Here is a 25,574-nt window from a genome sequence, read left to right as displayed (position 1 = left end):
TTATTTTCCTTGCATGGGCTCCTTCTTCCTTTTCTAATGCAGCTGGGAACATCCATAGGAAAGGATTCCTTGAGTCACACTGAATTCTCAGTCTCAAGGATGCTTGGCATAAGTGCAGATCATAGCTTAAGTATGTGCTTTGTTTAAAGAAACTTCTCTTTATCAGCTTTCACAGAGGAAATGCAACAGTCAGTGACTTGTTAGATTTCATCTTCTGTTTATATTGGAGAAAACAATATTCACAAACACAGAAAATTAATGTTGAAGCCACAGAATGGTAGGTGGGTGCTTAGAGGAACAGGTAGAACCTTACACTACTGAATACAGTATTGGGATTTTTTGTTTTAGATTAAAACATCAAATAAATATCTCTTTGATTGCAAACTCACTGATAAAAATCTGTGCATCTTCCCTGTAAGACTTCCATTTCATAATTAATCTTTATGGAGAGTGCATAGCTCCATTACAAAATGCATAAAGTCAGAAACCAAATACTTCCTGAGCATTTAAATGCCAGTGGCCAACAGTGGGTTAAAAATCCTGCACATTTTTAGAAACCTTAGAAGCCCTGATGGGTGGAGTAGGCAATGGGCGTTGTAGTGTGGATGCTTTGCTAACCCTTTGCTGTGCAGCTGCAGGACAACCACGCTGGAGCCATGGCCAGCAGCAAAGTGGATTCTTAGGGAGCTCTCTTCCTAAAACCTTTCTCTGTGCAGGAGAGGTGGAGTGATTTCTGCTGCAGGAAGAGCAAGATTTGAACTGTTTTCTAATCACTGGCTTTTTCTGGTAAATACTGTAAAAAAAAGCATTGCAAGAACAGCTTTAAAGAGTTAGGAAAGCTCATTAGGAACCAGTTGCCAAAATATCTGTTGCTACATACTCTACACAAGTTAGAATAATCCAATTCAATGAAAGGTGGTTTTTGCATCTGGTTTTGGATCTGAAAATAAGTTGATACAGACATTCACTGGACAGTTTAATTGCTATAATAAATTTGCAGTAAACCTCGTGAAAATAATATTTTCTTTTTTCACTGTGAAGACAGATACATCCCTACATAAAGAGAAGTTTGCTTCCTCCTTTGTCTCATTGTCGACAACTGTAAATTTTCAGTTAGATTTTTGTAAATACACATAAGAAATCCCATCTGTATGAAATACTATGGAAAGTGTAGGCATCCAGAGAGGTGGTCAATAAGCTGTGCTGCTAACAGCAGAAAGTGTAGCAAGAAATGTCTTTTTATTGTGCTTTGGGAAAATAGCCTCTGAAGATTCCACACGGGTGCTTTGTGGGAGGGCATTCCACACTGTGGGAGCAGAACAAGTGCCTTTAGGCATCTGAGGTCAAAATGTGGACAAGGACTTCAGACATTTATAGTTGTGTTTCTCCCTGCTTATAAAAAAATATTCAACAGTTTAGGGACAGTTTGTATAGCAGGCTAAATTTGGGGATAAGCAACACTTTATTGGCACAAGTTATGTGAAACAAGGAATTCTAAGTTCTTCATTATTTTCATCATGATCTTCTTTGCTGTGTACAATGCACAAGTTCCTGTGGCCTTCATGTGAGACGTGAATTGGTGCTTTTCTGTAAATTATTTGCCACTGAGGTGATGGACCAACACCCTACTCTACCAAATGGAAAAGATGAGTAGCTGCTCCTGGGCTAGGCTGGTACCCAGCCAGGAGGGGATAAATTAAGGTGTGGTGCTTTATTTCCCAGGGCCTTGAGCCCTTTGCTTTTGGAGCAGACCCAGGTGTTGACCTCCTCAATGGAAGATGAAGGTGCCTCTATGGATGGAGTCTCCTGCCCAGCTGGACTCGTGCCTCCTCCCTGGGTTTGCTTTGAACTCCCAGTTTATTCCTCAGAGTGGGGGTGAGCACAGGGTGCTGGTGCCTTTCAGCTCCACACAAACAAGAAGTTGCATCATTCCTGATAAATTGAGTTTGTTTAGTTCTATTGTTAGAGCCCATGTCTCATGTCCCTGTCTCAAGCACCTCTGCCAAGCTGTGTCTAACACACCACCCTGAGCACCTTCCTGAGGAGCATGGGATGGGAGCTGGGACTTAGAAAAGTTCTGGAGAGAAGGAGCTGGTAGATCCAGGCCTAGAGCATGGAAAATTGTCTGCACCAGGATGGAGCAGAGGGAAAAGAGAATGTGCTTGAAATATAGAAGCATTTGAGATTCTCAGGTTTTCCTTTTGGTGAAGTCTCTGTGTTGTCTTGAACAGCAGAGATGCTGCTTGCAGTGTAAATAGCAGAGTAGGAGCAGGGTATAGTTCCAAGGAGCTCTTGGGCATTTTAAGTCAGGTTTGCTGCTTTTTTCTTTCTCTTTAATTTAAATAAGAGGTTTACATATATCAGTTGCAGAGTTCTCTTATTACTTCAGGCTGTTATTTGAAACTGGGCACTTGAGAGAGGTGAAGGAATGGGGTGGGGGCTTAACTGAACTTTGCAGTTTATAATAGTGCTTCATTTTCTTTAACTTAATTTTATTTTCCTAATATCTAGCCATAATAACTTTTACTGCTTTATAGGCTTTTTAGTGAGGAGTAATGTAAAAGAAGGATTGAACACTGGAGCTTTCTCAACATTGCCTATTAATGGGTTTCCCCCTCTACCAAGCAGTAGGTCAGCTTTTCCCTTGGCGTGTCTATTTTAGTTAAAATACTTCATTGAGATCTGTGTAGTGATCACTGAAAGTCCTGGTGATGGTGAGGCACATGTCCTTTGTTGTTTTATTGCCTTTGGGAATGTTCTGTGTGTGCCAACCCCACACCAATCCGTGTGCTTTTGATATGAAAGATGATGCTTTTCCAGTGATTTTCTGTCCAGCTCTCTAAACAAGAATATAAAGATATGTTGGTTTTCCAGATTAATTATTCCACTAGGTCTCTGCTAGATCAATTAAGTAGAAATTTTGGTTCTGTATTAAAATTTTTTAGCTTTTCCTGTTTGTGTGCCATTACTAAGTCAGTCTACAGATATTTTAGATAACTGTGTAGCAGTTTCTTCCATAACCTTTTCCTAACCTTATCCCCACCTCTACAGCCACTTCTCCAGGTCACCATGTGTTGTAGCTATCAACAGGTCTTTTTACCTCTCATTTTCATCTTTGAGGTACTCTGAACTGCTTTTTTTAGCTCCTTGCTCCCTTCCAGCCCCACCTGTCCTTTAGGACATGAACAGCAGAGAAAGGAGTGTCGTGATTCTGTAGTTAACAGTTCTTTTTGAACAAGTTCAGAGGAGGCCGTTGAGATGCTCAGGAAGCTGGAGAACCTTTCCATGAGGGCAGGCTTGAGGGAGTTAGGGTTCTTCAGCCTGGAGAAGAGAAGGCTCCAGGGGACCTTAGAGCAGCTGAAGTGTAACTTAAAGGAACTCCAGGAGAGCTGGAGAGTTACTTTTGACAGGGGCTTGGAGTGATAGGACAAGGGGTGATGGCTTTAAATTGATTCAGAGTGGGTTTAGATCAAGGATCAGAAAGAAATCCTTCCCTGGGGGGTGGTGAGGCCCTGGCACAGGGTGCCCAGAGGAGCTGGGAATGCTCCATCACTGGACAGGGCTTGGAGCAGTCTGGGATAGAGGAAGATGTCCCTGCCCATGACAGGGGGTGGAATGAGATGAACTTTCACTCCCTTCCAACCCAAACCATTCTCTGGTAGGATTTTTTCCTTTTGAAGCCATGCTGTGTGTGTGTGGATGTTTGTGTGAGGGCAGTGAGGACTTTGTTAAACTGCAGAGTAAGCTGAGAATTTGCAGCCTAATTCAAATCAATTAGGAATGTTTTTTTATGGAACTCAGGGCCTGACACTAGTCAACTTCTACACTAAATGATCCAAATCATGAAATAATGAAGACTTTTTGGCTGTGCTGTTTAAGCTGAGAGAACTTAGTATCCAATGGTAATTAGAGTATAATTATTTTAGACTGAGGGGCATGCACCTATTATGGCATATAAAATTTTCCTTCTTTTCAGTGAGCAGAAGAAAGATTCCATAATGTGCTTCTCTTCAATGTGACCTTGTGTCTTAGTGTTCTGAAAAGGTCTGGGATTTTGTTTATGCCTGCAGAAAATATCAGAGGTCACTGATACCAGAGTTTCCCATCTTCACTTCCCTTTTAAGAGGAGGTTGTGTCAGTTCTGTAAAAGTGCAGTGTACAGCTCCAGTGGCTTTGCCAACAGTGCCCTTCTCTGCAAAAGGCACCTACAAGTGGTGGTCTTTGTCCACACACAAACTGGCCAGGGTTGTCTTTGCATTTCTGTACTTCCCAACTTGGAAACCACTTCTTGCACCAAACGTCTTTTGCAGGAGATGTGGGAGGTGAATGGAAAAAGGAAGTGAGTGCAAGAAAAACAAGGGGACTCAGGAGTCACCTGTAAAGGCTCTGTGCAGCTGCCAAGTGAATTTGATTTTAAACCATAGCTTTGTCTTCTTAGACTAAACTGTATTTTTCCCCTTCTGAATTAGGTTTTTCCCACCTACATTTCTAAAGTGCGATTTCAGGGCAGACTGAATTGGATTTTGAGGTCTCCTGTTTTCATTGGGGAATGTGAATTTCTTTTAAATGTAAATTTTCAAGGCTTATAACACTTGGTTTGGGGAAGATTTTTTTTTCTTTTTTGATTAATGGCAATTAGTTCTGTAATGCATTTATGTAAATATACATGCATTTAGCCTTGTCTGTTGTCATGTACTTTTTTCCTGGGAATTACTAGTAATTATATTTTGGTAATGTATTAGTATAAACCCCTCATTATTTCAAGCTATTTCACTATAATGTATTATTAGACATTTAAAACAAATCTAAACTGCTAGACAATCCAGTTTTTGTCAGCTTGGGAATATCCTTAAAAGAGCACAGAATGTTATTTCAGCAAAGTAAAGAATTGAGACAATAATTAAAATATACGTTTAATTTGAGTAATATAAATGCAGAGAATGGATCACAGAAAATCAAATTGCTGAATAGGATGTTAAAATAGCACTTGAGCAGACATAGAACACTTTTAATGAACTTTTTATTTCAGTATTTTATTTCAATATTTTTGAGGCTTTTGAAGGCCAGAGGGAAACTAGCTGAATTGTTTTATTTATTTTATATTGTATTTTTAAAATTTCGTTGCATGGACAACTTGGCAATAAGCTGTCCTTCCTTCTTTGTGTCTTTGAGTGTCCTAAAAACAAAATGCTTGTCCAAAATGTTCTTTACTGCTTTAGAACACGTTAAAGGATGATTTCTGATAACAGAATTAACTGTGTGTGAAAGGAGCTCATTGGCAGCTAATAAGATGGTTTATATGAGTAAGGCTTAGTTGTGTGAATGCAGTTTTCAGAATCCATTGTAGAACCAAGCTCCTTGTGAAAAATTACAGACTTGGGAGTTTTATAGATTCACTATTCTAGATCCCTTACTGAAATTTGATTGTGTACCAATATTTGTAAGTTAGCTATCTTGTTTTCACTTGGATTTTTGTTGTGACCACGCTGCTTTCCCATGGAAACACTCCCAGAATGGCTTTTGGAGATGGATTTTTCCAGCAGCAGTTCCTCGTTGGTTGCAGTATCTGTAAAAGCTAACGACATTAAGGAGTAAGGAATATATCTTTCAAAGCACTAGTAACAAGTAATAGGGGTGTTTTGACATAGTGTTTAAAGAAAAAAAACACCCATGGAATTTGGTTTCCTGCCCAGAACTTTGACTGACTGTCTGGGAATTCAGTGCCGTATGTCAGTGTTGTGTAGAATTGGTGTACGTACGCTGCAGTGATTCTTTACAATTGTTACAGGGTCCTGCAAGTTTAGGGCCAGAGAACTGATAGTCTCCACTATTTTGAGTCAGCATTGATAAGGACTTGCACTGTTGAGGAAGTGCAGAACAGTAAATAATTCCCTTTCTTCCAGAGAGGCAGTGGTGTTCATCTTCCTTGTCTGTGTACTGTAAAAATTCACCATTTTTGCAGGCATCTTTCAACTTTTGGATTTCAATGCACCTTTTTTGTTGTCTTCTTTGTTTGCAATAATGTCCTCACCTCTTGCATTACCATTGTTTGTGTGGAGTTCTCAAGCTCCTGGAGACTTCCAAAGCCATTGTACCTTTCATGGGTTCTTTGAAACAGCTGAGGTTTAAGCACGTGTAGCCAGTGCTGCTGAAGCAAAACTCTACACCTTGTTTGTTGAATCTTTTAGTGCTTATTTTCACAATACAATTTCACCAACAATAGCTATCTAAGCTGCATGTTACAAATTTTTAGAGCATGATGAAGATAGTTCTTACAGCTATTGTGATCATTGGTTAGAGGTTTTTTCCTTAGGAAAGAGCTCTTTTCTAATTGTGCTCTTGGGGAAGCCAACTGACAGTATCTTAACAGAGATGATTAAGTAAATGCAGGTGTTGGTCATCTTAACACAACTTTCAGTCTACACAATGGTGTATTCAATCTGTATTTCCCTCCCTAAGCAAAAAGCATGGAATAAAAGAGGGTGTTAGGTATGAATCAGAGTAGTAGTTGATTGCAGGAATCCAGACATGGGAGCACTGGAATTCTTTAAAGATGATGTTATTTCATACAGAGGAGAAATGACATATTTTTAAATGTCACTGCAAGAAAAGACAAGGTTTGGCATTAGTCTGGATTGGAAGAGATACGGAGAAAAGTAGAAAAACAATTAAAAACACTTTTGAATTATTAGTTAGGTTTTTATTTTGGGATAGCCAAAGAATATGACTGTAAGATTCTTAAATCTGGCAGTTACTGAAGACTTCATCCCCCATGCAAAAGCAAGGGAAATGCCTCCTCCCAGGTGCTGATACTCTTGAGAGATTCTCTCCTTGCCCAGCTTTTCGTGCTTGTTGCTCACAGCAGTGACGATGGAGTCTCTGCTTGGCTGAGTTTGTTGCTGCTGTGCTAAGAATCAATCTGGCAGCCAGAAGCATCACAGATGTTGTGTCCTGACTTCAGCACCCCACTTCCCCTGTGCCCCTCACAGTGCTCAATGGCAATCCAGCTTTGTTCCCAGCTCTTGGCTGTGACAGTGCATGATCTGCCTCAGCACAAACCTCTGCCTGTTGCCTCTGACATGGAGAAACTGATCCCACATGGCTGAGGATGTGCTGCTGATGCCTTGGAGAGGCTGGCTAGGCAGAGTTAGAAAACAAAGTAGGTATTTATTTGAAAGGTTTTCAATAGGCACACCTTGGGCAGTGCAGGAGGCTCGCAGAGGCTGCACCCAGGATGGACGACGGTCAGGAGTTTTTCAGGCAGATAAAAGTTTGGTTTATTTGCATATCAGAGGTTAATTGTCCAGTTACAGCTTCAGGTAATGAAGTAATTTACTCAAAGATTCCCCCCCCCAATTCACTGTTGTTTACATTTTTGGGGGCCTGAGTCAGTAAGGTGTCCTTCAGTTTCAAGCCTAGGGAGAATTGTTTTTGTGTGAATAAAATGGGACAACAGTAGCTGACAAAGCTATGGAATTTTAGAGTTATACACTAAAGCACTACTCATCTGAAAAATAGAAAAGCTAAAATTTAAGGCATTACTGTGAGTTTGTGCTTGCAGTGTTTGTTTGCCTGTTTCTGCTGGAGCTGGCTGCAAAGGTGGCTTTGGATGATCTGTCCTGGACATGGCACAGCCTGCTCTGGGCCTGCAGAGTGCCAAGGATGGCCAGGCTCTAAGGCTTTGCTGCTACGAGTGTTATCCTTCACTGCGATTCAGCAAGGGCACAAGGGTGGGCTTGGATGAAGCTGACAAAGGTGATCTGTCAAAAAATAACCCCACGAAAGGCACTGACAGCACTTGAACAGTCTGTGGTTATTTCAGTGTGAGGATGTCTCTGTCCTTCCAGAGGTGCTGCTGTGTGCTTCCCCAGAGTGTGCTGAGCTATCTGCCTGAGTTCAGCATTCAAGGGAGCACCTGGCCCGGGCAGTGCAGTTTGTCCCTGTTTCAGGTGTGTGTTTTGAAGGTGTGCTGTAGGGTTGACATACTTTCCCTTGGGCTGATGCTGCAACAGGCCCTCTGCTTTCTGTATTGTGCTGCAAGGGAACAGCTGATCAGCACAGTCAAAATGATTTGCAATGTCATAATTTGCAATCAAAATGATTTGCAGTGTCCTTCATGGAACACACTTCTGCCTGTGACAAACATACAGTTATCAGGAGGGAGCAACACTGGACATTTGCATTTAATCTACAGCATCTGCATATTGACAACCATCATATTTGGCAGCTCTCCTACACACACTTCCCTCTGCACACACTCCTGGTGGTAGGGGTCAGGAGGAGACCAGCACTGCCTGGCAATTTGCAGTCACTTTTTTGATGGCAGTAACTTTGATGGAGCCAGTCCAGAGGAGGGCAACAAAGCTGGGGAAGGAGCACAAATCATAAGAGGAGAGGCTGGGGGATCTGGGGTGGCTCAGCCTGCAGAAAAGGAGGCTCAGAGATGGCCTTAGTGCTCTCTGTAACTCTGTGAAAGGAGGCTGTAGGCAGATGGGGTCAGTCTCTTCTCCCAGACAACCAGCAAGACAAGAGGAAATGGACTGAAGTTGAACCAGAGGACCTTGACAGTGGATCTTTGACAATGTTCTACTATCCTTTTATTCCACATTCCCATGTCCCTGTTTGTCAGGTTCCTTTTTTGAGTTGAATCAATCCCCACTCACATTCCAGTACTTATTGGGACAGGTGATGGACATTGAGAGGTGGCTTCTGGCTGAGGACAGAGGAAACTTAAGGTCAGTTTGAGGAGCAGCTTTGGCTCTGAGCTTCAGGAGTGCTTCAGTCTGGGACAGCTTCATGAGAACATTCCTGATGAATATTTCTAAGGAGATTTCAATCTAATATTGGTTTCCAAGGACAGCAGGTTTTGCTACACATCGCTGCAATTATTTTAGGATATCTTTTGTCAAATTCTGAAACACATTTCAAAACCTTCCCTTGAAGATTTGATAGCATTATTTGGTGATTTACCATGTGAAGGTAATGTTTTTGCTATGAAGTAGAAATTGTGCTTGGTAGTTATGATGGTCTCAGTTTTCTTTGTTTATTAGTTATAGGAACATCCCCAGGACTACTTAGTTTACAAAAAAACCCGACCAAACAAATATGTTGTTGAGATATGACAGGTGATTTTTATCAGTAGTGTTATAATTCAACAGTTTTTCTTTGACAAAATTGATAAGCTAGAGTATATTTATACATATGATGTGGAGCAAGGAAGGAGATAGCTTCAGACAGTTGTCTCAGAAGTTAATGTTTTCCATGACCCAAGTATCTTGGCTCTATTTAAAAAAAAAGAGAAAAAGAAAAAAAAAGGAAAAAGCTGAAATGTACCTTTCAAAAAATGCTGCTATTAAAACAAAAAACAACTGAAGAGGAGGGGTGCTAAGGGAGAAGTCTTGACACCAGAAGCTCTGTCACAGCAGAGTTTCTCTCGGATGTCTGGAAAAAGTCTTATACTTCTGGGATGCTTTCCAAAATATTTTCAATGACCATTGCCACAGGCGTGAACTTCTTAATGCATTTTGCAGTAATCTCCACCACAGTGAAATTGATTGCTGTCTGAAAGCTTTTAATGATAACAAGCAAGTGGAGCAGCATAAGTGCCATGAGCTAATTTGTGTGTGCGCATGATGTTGCATGTTTAGGAGTCCTGCAGAGACAGATGCATCACCTCAGGAAAATCCTGCTTAATGTTTTTTACAGAATTATGTAATTGCAGATTTATCATTTTACATTTTGCAGGAAAGATCTTTTTTTTGCATACACAAAGGATGTGGGGTCTCTGGAGATACTTCTGTTGGTACCCAGGGAAAGGTCTCTGGTGGCTTTCTGAGTTTGAGCTTTCCTAGGGCTCACTTTAGAGAAGCTGAAATAGATAAAAAGGAAGAGGAGTTTTAGGAAATGCCTTTCCAGCAGACAAAATTGTACTGTATCAAAGGTGTATCTTCTTCATGTGCTTACCAAGGAATTTCAGGAGGCTAATAAATGAAAGATTCCCTTTCTATCTTCAAGTTAAGGGCATTGAGGAAGCTGGAAATACAGTGCAATTTACTGTATTTTTTTCCATATTATCTTATGTTTATTTCCATATTATCTTAGTATTCCTAATGCGAGAGATCATTAGAACTAGAGAGGTTCATCCACCCAGACCATCACCTTTCCAAGACTGAAATCTGAGCTGCACTTCAATTCAAAGGGAAGAGGTTTCAAGAATTATGTTTTTCTGTAAATAAAAAAAATCCCACCATGAAAACACATGTGTATACATATATATATGTATATATATATGTATATACGTATACAATATATATATATATATAAAACCACACTATTTTTCTATTTTTATACACACACACACACACATATGTGTGATAATGCAAATTGTCAATGCAGATTGCCAGCTGAGAAGCCTGATCTCACAGACCCTGGTGTGTCACTGTCCCTCTGTGCCAGCACAGACATGCTGCTCCTTCATCCTGCACTGCTGCTCCCACAAACCACTGTGGTTGTTGGATGGTCTGCAGAGGTGAGGAGTGAAAAACAAAAACTTGAGCACCAGCAGAGAAAAACAAGCTGTCCTAAGCAGGCTTCCTAGCAAGGGATAGAAAGGTCAGAGGATACATTTATCCCCCCCTACCTTGGAGCAGCCGCCTGGCGCATCCAGCAGAATTTTTCCAGACTGTCACTGGCTCATCAGTCGGGGCTTTCTCTCAGTTTTAAATGCCAACATCACTTCAGTTCAGAGGAATTGCTGGCTTCTTTCCCAGACAAGATTTCCCAAATTCAAAATGACCTTTCAAGATCCTAACTAATAGGAGCTAAACAGAGATTTCCTCTTCATCAGGCCTTCTCTCAGATTGATCCTTTTACTGACAGCACAGAGCAGTGAAAGACCAGCCCTTCACTTGTGATAATAAACACCTCTTTTGGAGAGGGGCAAACTTAACATTGAAGTTGTTATGTACTCCAGAAGCTATTGCCCTTGCATTTGATGCACTGATTCTGTAAAGGCAGGGTGGACTACCAGTGGAATTATTAGATTTCCTTTTTTTATTTTTTTTAATTATTTTTTTATTTCATACAGCCATTCAGACTCTGCAATGGGATGCCTAGACAGCCCCCCTCGTAGGTTTGTCAGCTCCCACCTCAAGGCCAGCTTGGCTGCTCAGTTCAGCTCTCCCCAAGGATTCTGTGCCCATCCTCTCTTTCAGGCAAGGAGAAGGAGGAATCTGGGGCTGCCTAGCTCTGAGCAGGGGGGTTATGAGGTTCTGCTCTGGGGTGTGCTGTAGGAATTCAAACTGCAGCCTTCAGCTCCCTGGAAACCTGCCCTGCAAAATAGAGACGTAGAGACAGCCTATCCTGATGTCCTTCTTGAAATGTGGCAGGATAGAAAACTGCTTTCAAGGGAGAACCAGTGGCCATTGCTTCTTGAAGTATTTTGAATGCAGAGTTGTGAACTCTCATTTTTCTATACTTGGAAAAATTGGGCAACAAAAAGTTGTAGAAACAAATAATAATGCTGGGTCTTACGAGAGAAAACCACAGTGGGAAGTGAGTGACACTGTAAAATTAAGAACAAGGTCAGACTAAGGACTTATTTACCATTAGCATCAGGTTTAGTCCCATAACTGAATTCTGAAGGAACAGTAGAGATATAACAATGTTCTTAAATTTCTTTAATTACATTTTGTGGAAAAAGATAACAAAAGATTGGAAAAAAAATTGCAATTGCCAGGAGTATGCATAATTGCCTGAAAAAATTAGTACAAATGCAAAATATAGAAAGATAACTGAAACCTGAAATAGCTTGGTTCTATCATGAGATCTTTCTTTCAGCTACAGTTTCAGGTTTGATTTATATAAGAAACTCAATATTTTGAGCATGGGGCAAAAGATAAAGAGTTGTAAGACTGAAGGAATACGAGATTTGGTGTTTGTGCTCTGTTCTTATAACAGCCCAGCTTATCAGCCTGGGCCGTTGTCACATTTTTGTCATGAGATTTTCAATTTGGAGTTGACTCTAGAATACTGGAGGGGAGAAGTGCATAGATGGAAGAAACATGTTCTCATCTGCAACTTATTAAGTATTCTTTTGCAGTGCTTTTCATAAAATGTTAGAATATTTAGGTATGCATTGTTTTTCTGGTAAAGCAGCGCCTTCTTCATTTTATAGACATGTTAGAATTATGTTTTCTACATCTGTATCCAGGAGCATGCTCAGGCCTGAATCCCACACTGCTAAGTAGTCTGTAATAAAAGAACTTGCTTCAGTTTTCTTCAGAATGTTGCAGTAGTGTCTGAGAATCTCATGCTTCATTTTTCAAAGTATGCTTTGAGGAATATAAACTGAAACAGAAACACAAGAAAATTCTCTTGGGTATATTTAAAGTCAGAATACGGTAAATTATTGGATATTGATTTGAATACTATAAAGGTTTCTATGAGGCATCTTAATAGTTTTCACTTTCATCAAATGCCACAGTGTGGGCTGTTGGCACTGGCAGCCAGAGCTCTGAGGTGTAAACAAGGCTGAGCCTTTCCTTTTTGGGAGTAAACAGGCACAGACCACCAGCAGTTCCTTACACTTGTATTATTTCTCTTCTTCTTTCTTTAATAAGGATCACTCTGGCTCAGCAGGTTCACAAGCCACTGCTTCTTGTGTGTCTGTAGAATGTGGACACTGCTCTGGCCATATGAAATAGCACAGTACTGTACAATAGCTTTGCTTTGGGACTGTTTTCTGCCTCTTCTGCTTAACTGCTTTGCCAAGTGGTTGCTTGGCTTGGGTGTTCCACCTACATGTTTTAGAGCCCTGATTGCAGGATATTTAATGATGCCCTGCCATCCCTGGCTCTGGCAGAAACAAGGTTGAGCACGATGCCTGAGTCAGGTAAGTGTTATCCCTGAGTATGAATGCAGAAACAAATCCAGAGAGCAGTACAGTGTGGGTCTGGAAACCTAGTCCAGAGGCAGAAATGCTAAGTTTTTTATCTGCTGTTCCCCAGCTTTATTTCAAAGCTCTTCTTCCTCAGTTTATGATTTTAAAGCAGTTCACTCTTTTGCCTAATCAATGCCTAATACTTGTTAATGCCTCATAGTAATGGCAGAGGAATTTTGTGGGTATCTACATTTGCTCTCAGGGCACAGTAAATACTCCTGAGATTTGTGCTCTCAGCTGATGCAGAGAATGAATCCTGCTGCAAACCAGCCTTTGTTCCAACCTTTCCAGTGTGGCCTGTGCTTCCAGCTGGGAGCTTGATTTCTTTGAACTTGGGGTCCCCACATAGACAGGTTTTGGTTGGTGTCATGACCCTCCATGTCAAAGCAGATGTTCTGTAAGGCATTGGGAAGTGGTGAGCAAACCAGCTCAATTCTCTTGATGCAGCTGAAAGTGCAATTGGGCCAATGCTTGGCTCAATCCTGCATTTCAGAACCTGAGCATCGTGTGCTTGAGGTGTGCTGCATAAAATTGAATTCTGTTCTCTTGTGGAAAAGAGCCTCTGCTGCTGCTGCTGCACCTTAGCCAGCCTGAAGTGACACAAGAACCACCTTTGATAGCTGGAAGAAGCTGAAGTCATTAAACAATCTCTATCTTTGAAGCAAGGGAGTTCTGTTCCTCTTATCATCTGGTTTGCTGATGTTGTGTCCAAGGTTTCTTTTGCTGTTTTGACTGAGCCTGAAAGTTCCAAAAGCACAGAACTCTTTCTGAAGCAGTTCCTGCCCCTGGCTGAAAATGCAGTGGAGTTCATTAGCCTGGAAGTGCTGGCTGAGACCCTGCTGGGGGAAGGGGAGCTGCTGTTGTAGTTTTTGTATCCCTTGTGCCATTTTAGACTTGAACAGTATTTATTTTTAGTATATTTAAACAGTGCAGAAGGAAGGGGCAGTTGTAATATGGCATATTTACATCATGCTGTCAGTTCCTGGCAGCTCCCTTGCCTGTCAGAGAACAGAACTGGTCCATTAAGGATGTGAGTGCTACTTATGCCCACGAGTGGTGAAACATCGTCTCCAGGGTGGGAAGGCCTCCCCAGGCCAGCAGGTTCGTTTGTTTTTCTAGGGTGGAGTATGGGGAATTTTTTTTCATGTCACAGGGACAGAATGGGCCTTTCTACCTCCCACTTTTTCCTTCTTCTCCTCCACTCTGGAAAAAGAGAGGCGAAGTCTCTACGTGAGCTCAGCATGTGCTGGTTTTTCCCCTCATGTCACGCTGAAGTTCTCTGCCCCTTTATAAAAATAAAAATCTATAAATAAAAAAGAACAAATGCTGAGGGGGACAAACTGGACCCACAGTTATGTGCATGTAGTCACTCGTCGAAGGGTGCCTAGCCCCATTCCTCCCAGGCTTCATGCATTCCCTGTTTCTTATGCTGTCAGCTTCTCGGGATGGGAAACATGCAAAACAGTCCTGGCTGCAGCTTTTTTAGCCCTACCATAACATAATATTAATTGAGCTTAGGCTGAAATGTTGGGCTCATCTGCTGTTGAATTAGCTTGTTCTCCATTTCTGTATATTCTCTCCCACTTTGGAGGGAAAATAAAATTGCAATGAGTTTTGCTGCCACACTTTAATGTCACAGTAATACCTTTCTCCTGGAATTAAGCAGTATTTAGCTCTGATCTCTCCTGTGTGATTCTGTTTGCCTCAAGCACAGGCACCCTGTGATTTCCCTTTCTTGGAAACTGCCCTGTCTCAGCATGTGGGTAGGAGGCCGTGTAAATAAATACCAACCACTTCTTAGCCTTCAGTAGGCATTTCCTTTTTCCTGGTGGTGCAGAAGAAACACTTTCTCACAGTTTGGCATCAAACATTTATATAACTTTCCCTCTTGTGGAATTTTTGTTTAGACAATCAGATTCTTGGTATAGTTTTTTCATCAGTTTCTATTTTTATTCATCTGTGCTTGCTTGGTTTGTCAGTAAATAGTGTCTGTCAGAAGAAACACCTCATCAGAAACTTCTTAAATTTTCAGTAATTGAATAGTAAATCATGGTAAGTCTATTCTGTAATACTGAAAGATTAGTTTTACAGAAAAAAATTGAACTTACTTATCTTGGAGTTTTTTCCTTAGCTATGATGGAATATATCTGCCCAAATAGAATATTTCTGCCCAAAAGATGTTTTTATATATAACCTGCCTTAAGTTTTTGAAATATAATACAAAGTATCTTATATTGCCTTGCAGTCCAGCTTTCAGCTGAAAAAGATATTTGCTTTTGATACAAGGTTTAATATATGCTACAATATTTTTCAAGTGTGTGTCCCTTTGTTATGGCAGCAGAGCTAACATATTGTTACTTTTGTTTACTATACTAGGTAGGACATAAATTTATAATAGCAAAAGAGATCATATCAATACAAATCAGTATTAGAGGATAGATACTTCAAATTTGCATATATAAATATTTATAAGATCTTCATTTAGTGTTGTTTACAATTATTTTTATTGATATGAATATTAATTAATATAAATATTAATTAAATTATGAATTTACATGGCTTAGTTTTATTTGTCTCAGTGGTAATTCTCAGTGAGTGGGTGGTGGTATACAGTCCCTGCTGGGAGAGCCCCAGGGCTTCAGACCATGCAGATTCCCTGGGAGCAGAATTTAGATCTGAGCTGTGATAAACAGCTACAGAGTGGCACTGAACCAGACTCCTTCATGGGACCAGATGTTAGGTGAGGGATTGAAGAATAAACCTATGTATCTTCTTTTGTGAGGAATAATTTCTAGGGTGCTTAAGATAGAGGCAGTTTCAAAATCCATCAGATGCTTTTTATATAATACACAGAATTTGATAACCTTTGTATTCAACAACAAGAGAAACTGTGCTTTTCCAGAAGGGCTTTTGAAATCTGCTTTTTCCTCTCCTGAGGCCTGCTAGGAGGCTGTCTAGGAAAGTGAGCCTTTGTTGGCCATGTCATAGTATTTTTATAGTTTCACTCTTAGGGCCTTTCTCATCCAGCTGAGTTTTGCAATCTGCTGAAGCTCTGCCAAGATGAATTGCATCTGCCCTCACAGAACACACGTTCAGCCCAGCCAGGACATCTTCCAGCTCTGAGCACTGAGAGCTGCTTGGTGTATTCTGGGAAACACTCACAGAGAAGACTGAGTCCTCAGCTGCTTTGTCCCTTTGTCCTGTTTCCTGGCATACAACAAACTGTTGTCCCATGCATATTTCTTCCTGAGCCAACCCCCATGAGTGATGTTCCAGCCCAGAATACTTGAGGAAATGCTGCTGGATTTCAGAGCTGGCTCTGCTGGTGGCTGGGCAGAGACCAGTCAGCTTTGCTTCAAGCTGGCTGATAAGGGACTGTGAAGGAATCTGAGCTCTCCAACTTTGGTGATTTATTGAAGTTCTGTAGGGTCATTGGGTAGCCGAAGTCATGAAAACCCCATTTATATCCACTGGGAGAATTCCAGGGCATAAATCCTCTCTGCATCCATTGCTGCCATAGTGGCACCAGCCTCAACAGTACCTTGAATGCTTTTAGGAGCTGTTAAACTGTGCTGTGTTAATAACCCAGTGAGCAGTGCTGTCGTGATGGGCAAGCCCAGAATGAGGGCTTTGAGGATGGCTTCTTGTCTTTGGATCCTTCTACTGAACATCAGGTGTGTTTGCAAAGCAAACTGGAGAGGTCAGCTTCAGTTTATCCATCACTTAAAGAAGTTTAACACAATGGGAGCAGCTAATAATCTCAGGATTCTTTTTGTTCTGACATAATAAATGACCTTGGGAGTATTGCTAGTTCTTAATGGGAAGTGAAGGACGAAACCTGGAAAAGGTGAAATTACAGTGATTGTGCTGTAAATGAGGGTTGTGATGAAATTGCAAAGGAGTTGGCTACAGCAAGACTGAATAACTCATTCCTCTTTGGAGAAATAAGCTGGTTAGATTAGAGTCTGATTTTGTTTGTACATGGTATTATTTTGATTAATTTGTATGGGTTTTGTATTTTTGACTGGCAGAATTAAAGTTTATGTGTGGGTTTATTGAATGCCATGCTTAAATAATTAATAATTGCAACAAAGTAGAGATGAATTTATGCCACCAGTTACTTCTCTTGCTGTGCAGACATAGAAGAGTTCTTTTTTGATCAGACACTTTTATTTTAGTGAAGTCTGACCCTTGCCTTTTTAGAATTCAGAGGAATGAAAAATAACAAATGTCGATGTTTATGTGTTTGAGGTGAACTTTTTTCATTAGGAAATGTTTTAAAAGGGTCAGTGAAAAACAGAACTGAAACTGAGGTTTCATTTCTCTTGCAGGTAGGTCTATGAAAGATAAGCAGACATTTAAATTTGGGTATTTCCTTATGATAACAAATGTTCCCAGGTCATTACCAACTCAACAGATCTTGCTGACATCAGGCTTCTTCTCACACAGTGTTGTTTTAATCCTTTTTTTTTTCTAGGAAAAAGAGAAGAAGTACATGCTGCCTTTGGACAACTTGAAAGTGCGAGATGTGGAAAAGAGCTTCATGTCCAGCAAACACATCTTTGCATTGTTTAACACAGAGCAGAGGTAAGAAAATGTGCTGTTCTGAAGATATTTCTATCAGATTGTATCTAGCTGAGCATTTCAATAACTGTGAGTGCACTTCTGCTGTTTCCACCATGTTGAGTACACAAGGTCTTGATATTCTTGATTTATCTGCTGCTTTGCTGTTGCATAACCATGGGATGAGAGGTTGGTGTCCTCTGAGCCACAGCTCCATGATGAGTCAGCCAGTCCTTCCTTATGGCTGAATAATCATCTCCTGATCCTATTTTTGTTTTATTTGGCAGTCACCTAGGCTTACCAAAACATTCATGACTTCTGTACCTTGTGACCAGATTCAACTGGTGTAAATCACAAAAGCATCATTGCTTTTCACTTTCTCCAGTGGAAAATCTTGCCTGTCACTAATCTTGGGACTCATTTGATTGTTTGGGTTTAAACACTGCTGAATGGAGAAAAATTAGATTCCTCTACTTCTTTAATTAATAAAATCTTTGTCTTTTCGTTTTTGCCCCACACTTTTCCTCTCAGACTCTTCTCTGTTTTAAGTGGTGTGGGTGCTCTATGGAAGCTACTCTTGATGCACAGCCAGCTCAGTCTCCTTAAATGTTACGAAAGACATAAAAGTGATGTGTAATTTTTTTATTTTTTTTTTAACTGAGGAGGAGAGTTGCATTTGTAGCTGTCTCAGGGGAATTGCATTTTAGCAGATATGGGGCAATTTCTGTAAGCTTTTTTTCAGGCAAATGTAGCATAGATAGATATCCTTGTTCCCCTCTTCTGCTAAATTCCTTCACACCTGATTCTCCCTCACATCACTAAAGCTTGGCATTACCTTCAGATATTCAAGATGATGAGGGCTGGATGTGGCTCTCTGCAGAGGCAGCTGTCTTTGCTCCAGACATAGTGGCCAGAATTTCAGAAGCAAGGAGTGCCCCTCCCTCCTGCAAAGCAAAAGCAAATAATGGGATTTCTGGCCTCTCAGGTTTGTGCTGACCCCAGAAATGTGAGGCCACAGTGTCAGGCTCAGTCTGAACTAGCCCAGGAAGGCTCTGCCTGTGCCTCAGCCAGCCTGCCAGGAGATGCCCTTTGAAAGCATGGCACACGCACACTGGCTGGGAATAGCAATTCAAATGCTTGAGCACTTGTGTTTCTGGAGCACAGAAAAAAGTTTTGAAAAGCTTTTCATGTTCTTAAAAACAGAAATGATCTTTGGATGCTGGAAATGAATGTAATTCTGATGGTTCTGGCTGTAGATATGAGTGGATCCATCAAGAAAGGTAACTTGGTTCTGGTGGCTTGATAGCAGCTGGACATATTGGGTTACTTCCAGGAGAAATTTGTTCATTTAACTCATTGTTTCTCCTTTGGTTCAACTAATGGCTTTGAATATTATTATCATCATAAATATTAATCATTGAACTGCTGTGAAAATCCAAGAGCAGCATTTCCATTGGCAAATTTGGGATTTATTTAGGTGGTATATAGCTGGACATTCACATTTTTCCTTGATTTTCATCCATACTAGACATCAAGGATTTCAAAATCAGATGTCTAAAATATTTGCCATAGCCCTGCCTCTTTGGGCTCTGAGTAGACCCTGCAGCCTCAGCAAGCTGCTCTAAAAACATCCTTACATCCACATGGGCATGTTAAGACATGACAGCACAGCAGTAAGACCACAAAATACCTTTGCCTTGGGAGAGGCAGATCATGGAGTCAGTCTTGCAGCTTTAAGGGAGGCAGAAGTTGGTTTTGAAGAAATATTTATTGAATTCTAGATAAAACAGCAGTTTCTCTGTTACTGTAAAACAGCTGATTTTTGATCTTTCTAAAAAATCTGCCTCCTGGCACAAATTGATCAAAACAAGATTAGTATCACTTTCCACTGAATCCTGAATTGATAGATGTGTCAGCAAAAATAGGAATATTGGGTCTTGAGTAGAATGATCTGGCTGGGGACTGTCCCCTATCCCACATTCTTAAGGAAACTGAAAGAGGGAATTGATAAAGATACATTGAAATAAAAATTCTTACCTTTGTTTTACTTTGTGGTAATCTGTTGAATCTTGGTTTCTGATCTCTGTGTGTGTCAGTATGGCTTGCTTTTCAAAGATCATGTAAAAAATTAACTTAGTTTCTGGCTGGCTTTTTTTTTTGGGGGGGGGGGGTGGTGGTGGAGGGGTTGCTTTTTTTAATTAAAAAAACCTTAGCAACTAAGAAAGAAATCAGCTTTCGAAGTCTGCCCACTGAGGGTTCTGGTTATGGAACCATTTTGCTATTTAAGATGTAGATCATTAAAGAACAAAGGCAAAATCATCTGTTCCAGCTTCCATGATAGCATGGAGATTATTCTGTATCTCTTTTTCCCTCCCCCCATAATCTGCAGCATGTTTTTCCTTGATTATAAAAGCTTTCTTAATGTTCAATTAAATTATTTTAATTTTCAAGCAAAAACCCTTTAGGAGAAGAATTTTAATAAACTTGTTCTCTTTTTCATTCCCAGCCCCTCACTGCATAGGTATTTGCTCCAGCCATATGTTTCTGATACTGTACATTTCAATAGTTTCCTGGATTATGCACTGCATTTTTTCCATTTATGAAAACCTTTCCAGCTCTGAAATATAGTTACCAGGAAAATACTCATTTCACTGCATAGAAGGAAAAACCATCTTGAGTTAGCTGAGACTGGGGGTAGATGGAGAAGGAAACTAACAGTATCTGTCATTTTGATTTACTGCAGAAGTCAACAGTTCTCTGACAGGAATCAAATGTGACTTGGTAATGTAGAGTAAATGGAGACTGTGACGATTGATTTCACAGTGAAGATAAATTCTCATGAAATGAACATAATTGTGTGTTTATGAAAAGGCTGTGCTGTGAAATAATTAAATTATTTTTGTGTTACTTTCTAATTAAATCTTTAAAAAAACAACAAAAAAAAGGTGAGGGTGGGAAAAGGAAAACTTTGCCTGAAATAGTTACAGTATTACTTAACTGGGAGGTTAGGTTTGTTTTTCTGCAAAGTAAGTCATACATTTAAAGTTTTTGAATGGGCCATCTACTTAATTTATAGACACTATGGAAGGCCTTTGCAATGGACTCCTCTAGTTTCATTACCTTAGGAGAAGTAGATATTAAACCAAAGTGAATTTGAGTGAGTGCCCTGTGATTCCTGGATCATTTTGGCTGCATCCATCTGCACAGCCTGCCTTTAGTGACTAAAGTGGGTTCAAACAGTGTGTGTCTAACCTAAAGCTGTGAGTGAGTGCTATTCTGTGTTAACCATCTTCTCCACAGGAAACTCGTGGCAAGTCTGGCTTTTTTTAGACTGGAAAAAGAGATCAAATATATTGAGTATTTTAAAATAATTACGCTATAGGAAAAGAAAGAAAGTTTGCAGTACTGCTGTAGAGCTTACTGTGAAGTTGTGTAGATGTAGCCACTGACTTTCTAGGCAGAGCTGAGAATGGAGAAGAGAGGATTTGTCAGCATCTCAGCTCACATTCAGTAGATTAATATGTCATGTTCTCATTGCTGAGTGGGTAAGAGTCTTGTTCAGAGCTCAAGAACAAAGAAAACAAATTCTGTCCACCCCAGAAAGTTTACTGTCCTTACAGGATTTAATTCCAAAGACTTGATTTATTCTCCATGTATTTCTTGTAAAAATTATTCACTTCTTGGTGCTTTTTCTGCTACCCAAGTACTGTAGGCTGGAACAAAAACTGTAGTCTTAAATATGTCTCCCTTAAGGATCTGTGCAAGTCCTACCTCTCCATCTCCCCTGAGAAGGGCAAGCAGTCATTGATCTTGTCCTTTTGATCCACATGGTACTATTTTGACAGATTGTCTGTTGTTCTAAAGTAATCTCTTGCCTTTGCAGTAGCCTGATTACACTTTTTTCCTGATTTACTGGTCAATAAATTGTTGTATTATTGTATTACACCTCAATTTATATACTACTTCCCTTTTAATTCAAGAAATGATGCTGAGTAAAAAAACCTGCCTTCATTTGCTAGAAGCAGAAAAAATGCTTCTCTCCATCTCTTCTCCAATTCTGGAGAGATGAATTCTCTTTTAGAGGAGTAGGGATTCTACTAGGTACAGGTTTGGGGGGTTATAAATGGGAGTAGGCTGAAGTGTTTGCTAAGTTGGTGACTTTTCAAGCCTTCTCTACCAACAGTTGGAGTAGCAACCACAGAATGAGGAAGGGTTACCTGGTGGAGAGTCCCTGATCTCTGCAGCCTTCCTCTGCTCCTCTTCAGACTCACTCCTGTCCTTGGAGCCAGAGGAGCAGAACCAATGTGGGAAATTCTGCTTTTCTTGCAGAGGAAGGTGCCACCAGTTCTCGTGTCTTTTCCTTTCCTGCTCAACCAGTGATGCCTTGAGAAGGCTGAGCTAGAACAGAGGGTAACAGAGTTAAAGAATAAAGTAGGGATTTATTAAAGGCCTCAATGGATGCACCTCAGGCAGCACAAGATCCCAGCCAGGGATACAACCCAGATGAACCCAAAATGGTCACAAAATGGATGACAGGTCATGGAGTCTGATACTTTTGTAAGTTTTGGTCCATTTGCATATTGGAGTTCATTGTCCAATTACAGCTCCAGCCCATGCAGTCCCATCCTTCCTGTTTTTCTCTCTTCAGCCCACGGTGTTTGTGCTCTTGGGCCTGAGATTTGGGTCATTTGTCCTTGGTGCCCAGCTAGAGCAGGAATTGTTTTGTCTCCCTGCTCTGTGCACAGAGCTCACCATCCCCTAATGTGAAGCCCAGACCCACACACTAAAGCAGCACAGAACCTGAAAAATATAAAAGCTGTAACCTGAGGCATCACCAGGACCCAGATGAAGCTGAGTAATGGTGTTGCTTTCCTCACCTCTGTGGTTCTGTGTGATACAGGGGTGTGAGGAGCAGTGCAAAGCACAGAACTGTTCCTTTTGCTTCACAAGAGTGGGTTCCTGAGAGCAAAATGCCCCTCAGGAATCATGAAGCAGTGGGGCAGAATCTGCCATCCCTGCTCCAGAGCTGCCTGTCTGTAAAAACAGCTCTTTAATCTGACAGAGAGATGAATGTCCAGAGGAGAGTGAGCAAAAGGCCATTTTGAGGGCACACAATAGGACTGAAAATAGAACTGCCAGATGAGGAATTGTAGCTCCTGACTCCTGAGTACACTCTGTCTGTCAGGAATCATATTGCACAGGGAGCTGGTGTCTGGTAGGACCCAGGACATGACTCTGTGTCTGCTCAGTGAGAGCTATCACTGCATGTTTTGGATAAATGTTGTTGGTTCTGGGTTGCTCTAGAAGGGGATGGAGCACAAGTTGTTTCTGGGGCTCCAAATGTACCAGAGCTGTAAGTAGTGAATTTCTGGCCATGGGCAGCAACTGGTTAACTGCTATCCATATATAAGGGAAATTGGGCAAGAGCCAAAATAAAGGGAACTAGTGAAAGGAGACCGGGTCAGAGGAGGTGTTGGATAGAAGCCAGGCTAAAGGAGAAAGCCTAAAATGAGATGTATGTTTAGTTACTGTTTTTGAATTACTCAGAAAGCTAAGCCCCAGGAAGAGCTGGACTGTAAGCTATTCAGAGCCCTCTCTGTTCAAAATGGAAGAGAGAGAATCTGTTTAATTAAAAAGCCCTACAAATTTAATCCAGAAAAAAAGCTGCTAACATTTCTAAATAAACTCTTAAAATGCTGGAGAGTACAATATTTAAGAACGGGAAAAATATACAAACCCAAGGAATAGCTAGCCTTTATTGCCAACAGCTTTCCCTTATTAAAAAAAAAGAAAAAAAAAAAGAAAAAAAAAAGAAAAAGGTTGGATTTTTTCCTGGAATATATTCTGTTTTGTCATTATTGACAAATATTTTTTACATGACAAATAAGAGAGAGTATGGTGCAGGTATTGACAGCTGGGGGCAGCTTTTGTGTCTGTGTGGCCCTGAGGCAAATTCCAGGCCAGGCTTCCATCCCTCACCACCAAAGGCATGAAACCTTCTCCTCCAGGGACTGCTGGAATATTTTAGTGGCAGTCCCTGTTACTACTGTGGATTTTGGCCTGTGTGGTGTTAGTTTTGGCTGCATTTCTGTTCTGGGTTACATATAGGACTCGAGATACTTCATTGCCAAGGCTGGCCTATGTACTGAGCAGCACATCTTCTGTTCATTTGCACCTGAAAGTTGGGGGGTTTCTGTATGCTTTGAGTGTGTGTACTTGAAAAAATTCATATGCTTTTGGGAGAGCACTCACATGACACAGATGGCAAAATCCTTAAGTGTAATTATTTCATGACATTGTCTCGGAGATTGTCTCCTTGGCTTTTCTGGATATTAAAAAAAAAGAATCTTCAGAGTCATGTGTAATTAATTTTAATTAGCATTCACACTGGAGTGATCTGAAATGGTATGCCTTGATAGAAAATGTTAGTCACTGCTGTTAACTCAGAGCAGATGGCCATTTTTATTTCTTCAAAATATATGATTTGCAGAGCTTCTGGTAGAGCTTTTCTATTTGGAAAAAAAAGAAAGTGCATACGCTCAAACCAGCCATTGTGCAATTACAGGTGTCCAAAATCACAGAGTAAGACTAAATTTGAATAAGCACAGTGTGCACAGTGGAGTTGCAGATTAAATAGATGGAAAATGTACAATTTAATCCAAGATTACCTTTCCCAGTAGCTGGAGTATCTGGATTCTGTTATTTTCTCCCATTTTCATTTAGGTGACTATTCATTAAACCCATATTCTGTGTGTTTCCAATTTCAATCAAGTGAGAAATACCTAAGAATTGAATCTTTTGTGTTTTTCATGGAATAAAATGGGACCAATTTGCATATAGGTCTAGATTTCTAATGTTCAGTTCTGTTTCCATCCTGATAGAGATGAGACGTTTACAAAAAAATCACTTTGAAATCCCTGTAAAAGAAGGTATTCCTTTATCTTTCAGTCTGTGAGTAGCTTCCCTTGTGTCAGTGTGACTGCTGAAGATAAATATGGATTTGTGTTCTTTACACAAAGAAGAAGATTTAAGTAGTTTATAGGTCCAGTTCTAAAAAATGTCACTATACTTGCTGTGTAATGGTTGTTCTGTCTCCTCCCACATTGGCAAGAATAAATGCATTTTTAGTTAATTTTGGTTTGTATTTTCTCTTTATGAAAATAAATTTTATGCATCTCCAGTACAACTTTGGCCAGTGATATCCAGATCCAGCTCAACCTAAGAGCTCTCCATGCACATGCTTATATGTGAGCATGCATTAATATATAATCACACATGTTAACTGGGCTTGGAATGAGGTTGCCCTTCCAAATTTTCTAGGCTTGCTGGAGATACCTAGATAATTTAACCTTATCTTAGTATTAAGAAATTGCAAGAGGTACAGTCCCTCTTGATGTGCAGCAAGGGATGTGCTCAGCACGTTCTGATGTGCAGCCACCATGGAGGGAACCCACTGGTGTTGCAAGGGCTGTTCTTTCTGGGTGATTTCCAGGTGTGTTGTTCACTCCCTGCCCCTGGAGTGCAGAGATTTGGTTTATAGGTAGTCAAGCCTTCCCTAGGCAGTGCTGACAGCCCAGGCTTCAGGGTGGCTGGGAGGGAAATCTCAGTAACTCACAGCTGGGTCAGTCTTCAAACTTATCTGGCATTTCTCACTTTCCTCTTGGGCACTTTCAAATACCTTAATCCAGTCCTGTTAGGAATTTTTCCTGATGGGACGAGTTCAGGAAACACCTATGGACATTTCTATATTAGACTCTGAAATATTCAAGAAATGAAGGTGAAAATAAAGTGAAGAAGCTGTAGAGTAAGCAAAGTCACAGCTGGGTGGCTGCTGGACTTTGAGGTGATGGGCCTGGCCTAGAGAAGGCATGTCCTGAGTGTGGAACCTTCCAGAACTGGAAATGATGCTTTTAGTCCAATTGTCTGTTCATCCTCATAAGCAATTATGTTGCATTTTTAATGGAAATGCAGTTCCAAGTTGAGGTTTATTTATCTAGAGTACAATAAAATCTGCAGATAACAAATGGTAGCCGTTTGTATTTTTCACTCTGGGAAAGAAAGGCAGTGTTAT

The 25,574-nt window shown here is 40.6% G+C and overlaps 1 protein-coding gene across 1 annotated transcript in view; it reads left to right on the top strand.

The window, feature by feature from the left end:
* DNM3 (dynamin 3) overlaps positions 1-25,574 on the top strand; it is a 173,330-nt gene that overhangs the window by 87,013 nt on the left and 60,743 nt on the right. The window contains 1 exon segment of the mRNA XM_054515853.1: positions 17,418-17,527. Coding sequence (XP_054371828.1) covers positions 17,418-17,527 — 110 coding nt within the window.

The sequence above is a fragment of the Molothrus ater genome, chromosome 9, assembly GCF_012460135.2.
Source record: "Molothrus ater isolate BHLD 08-10-18 breed brown headed cowbird chromosome 9, BPBGC_Mater_1.1, whole genome shotgun sequence".
Classification (NCBI taxonomy): domain Eukaryota; kingdom Metazoa; phylum Chordata; class Aves; order Passeriformes; family Icteridae; genus Molothrus; species Molothrus ater.
The sequence above is the reverse complement of the archived record's forward strand: the minus strand, read 5'-3'. Positions and strand labels throughout refer to the sequence as shown.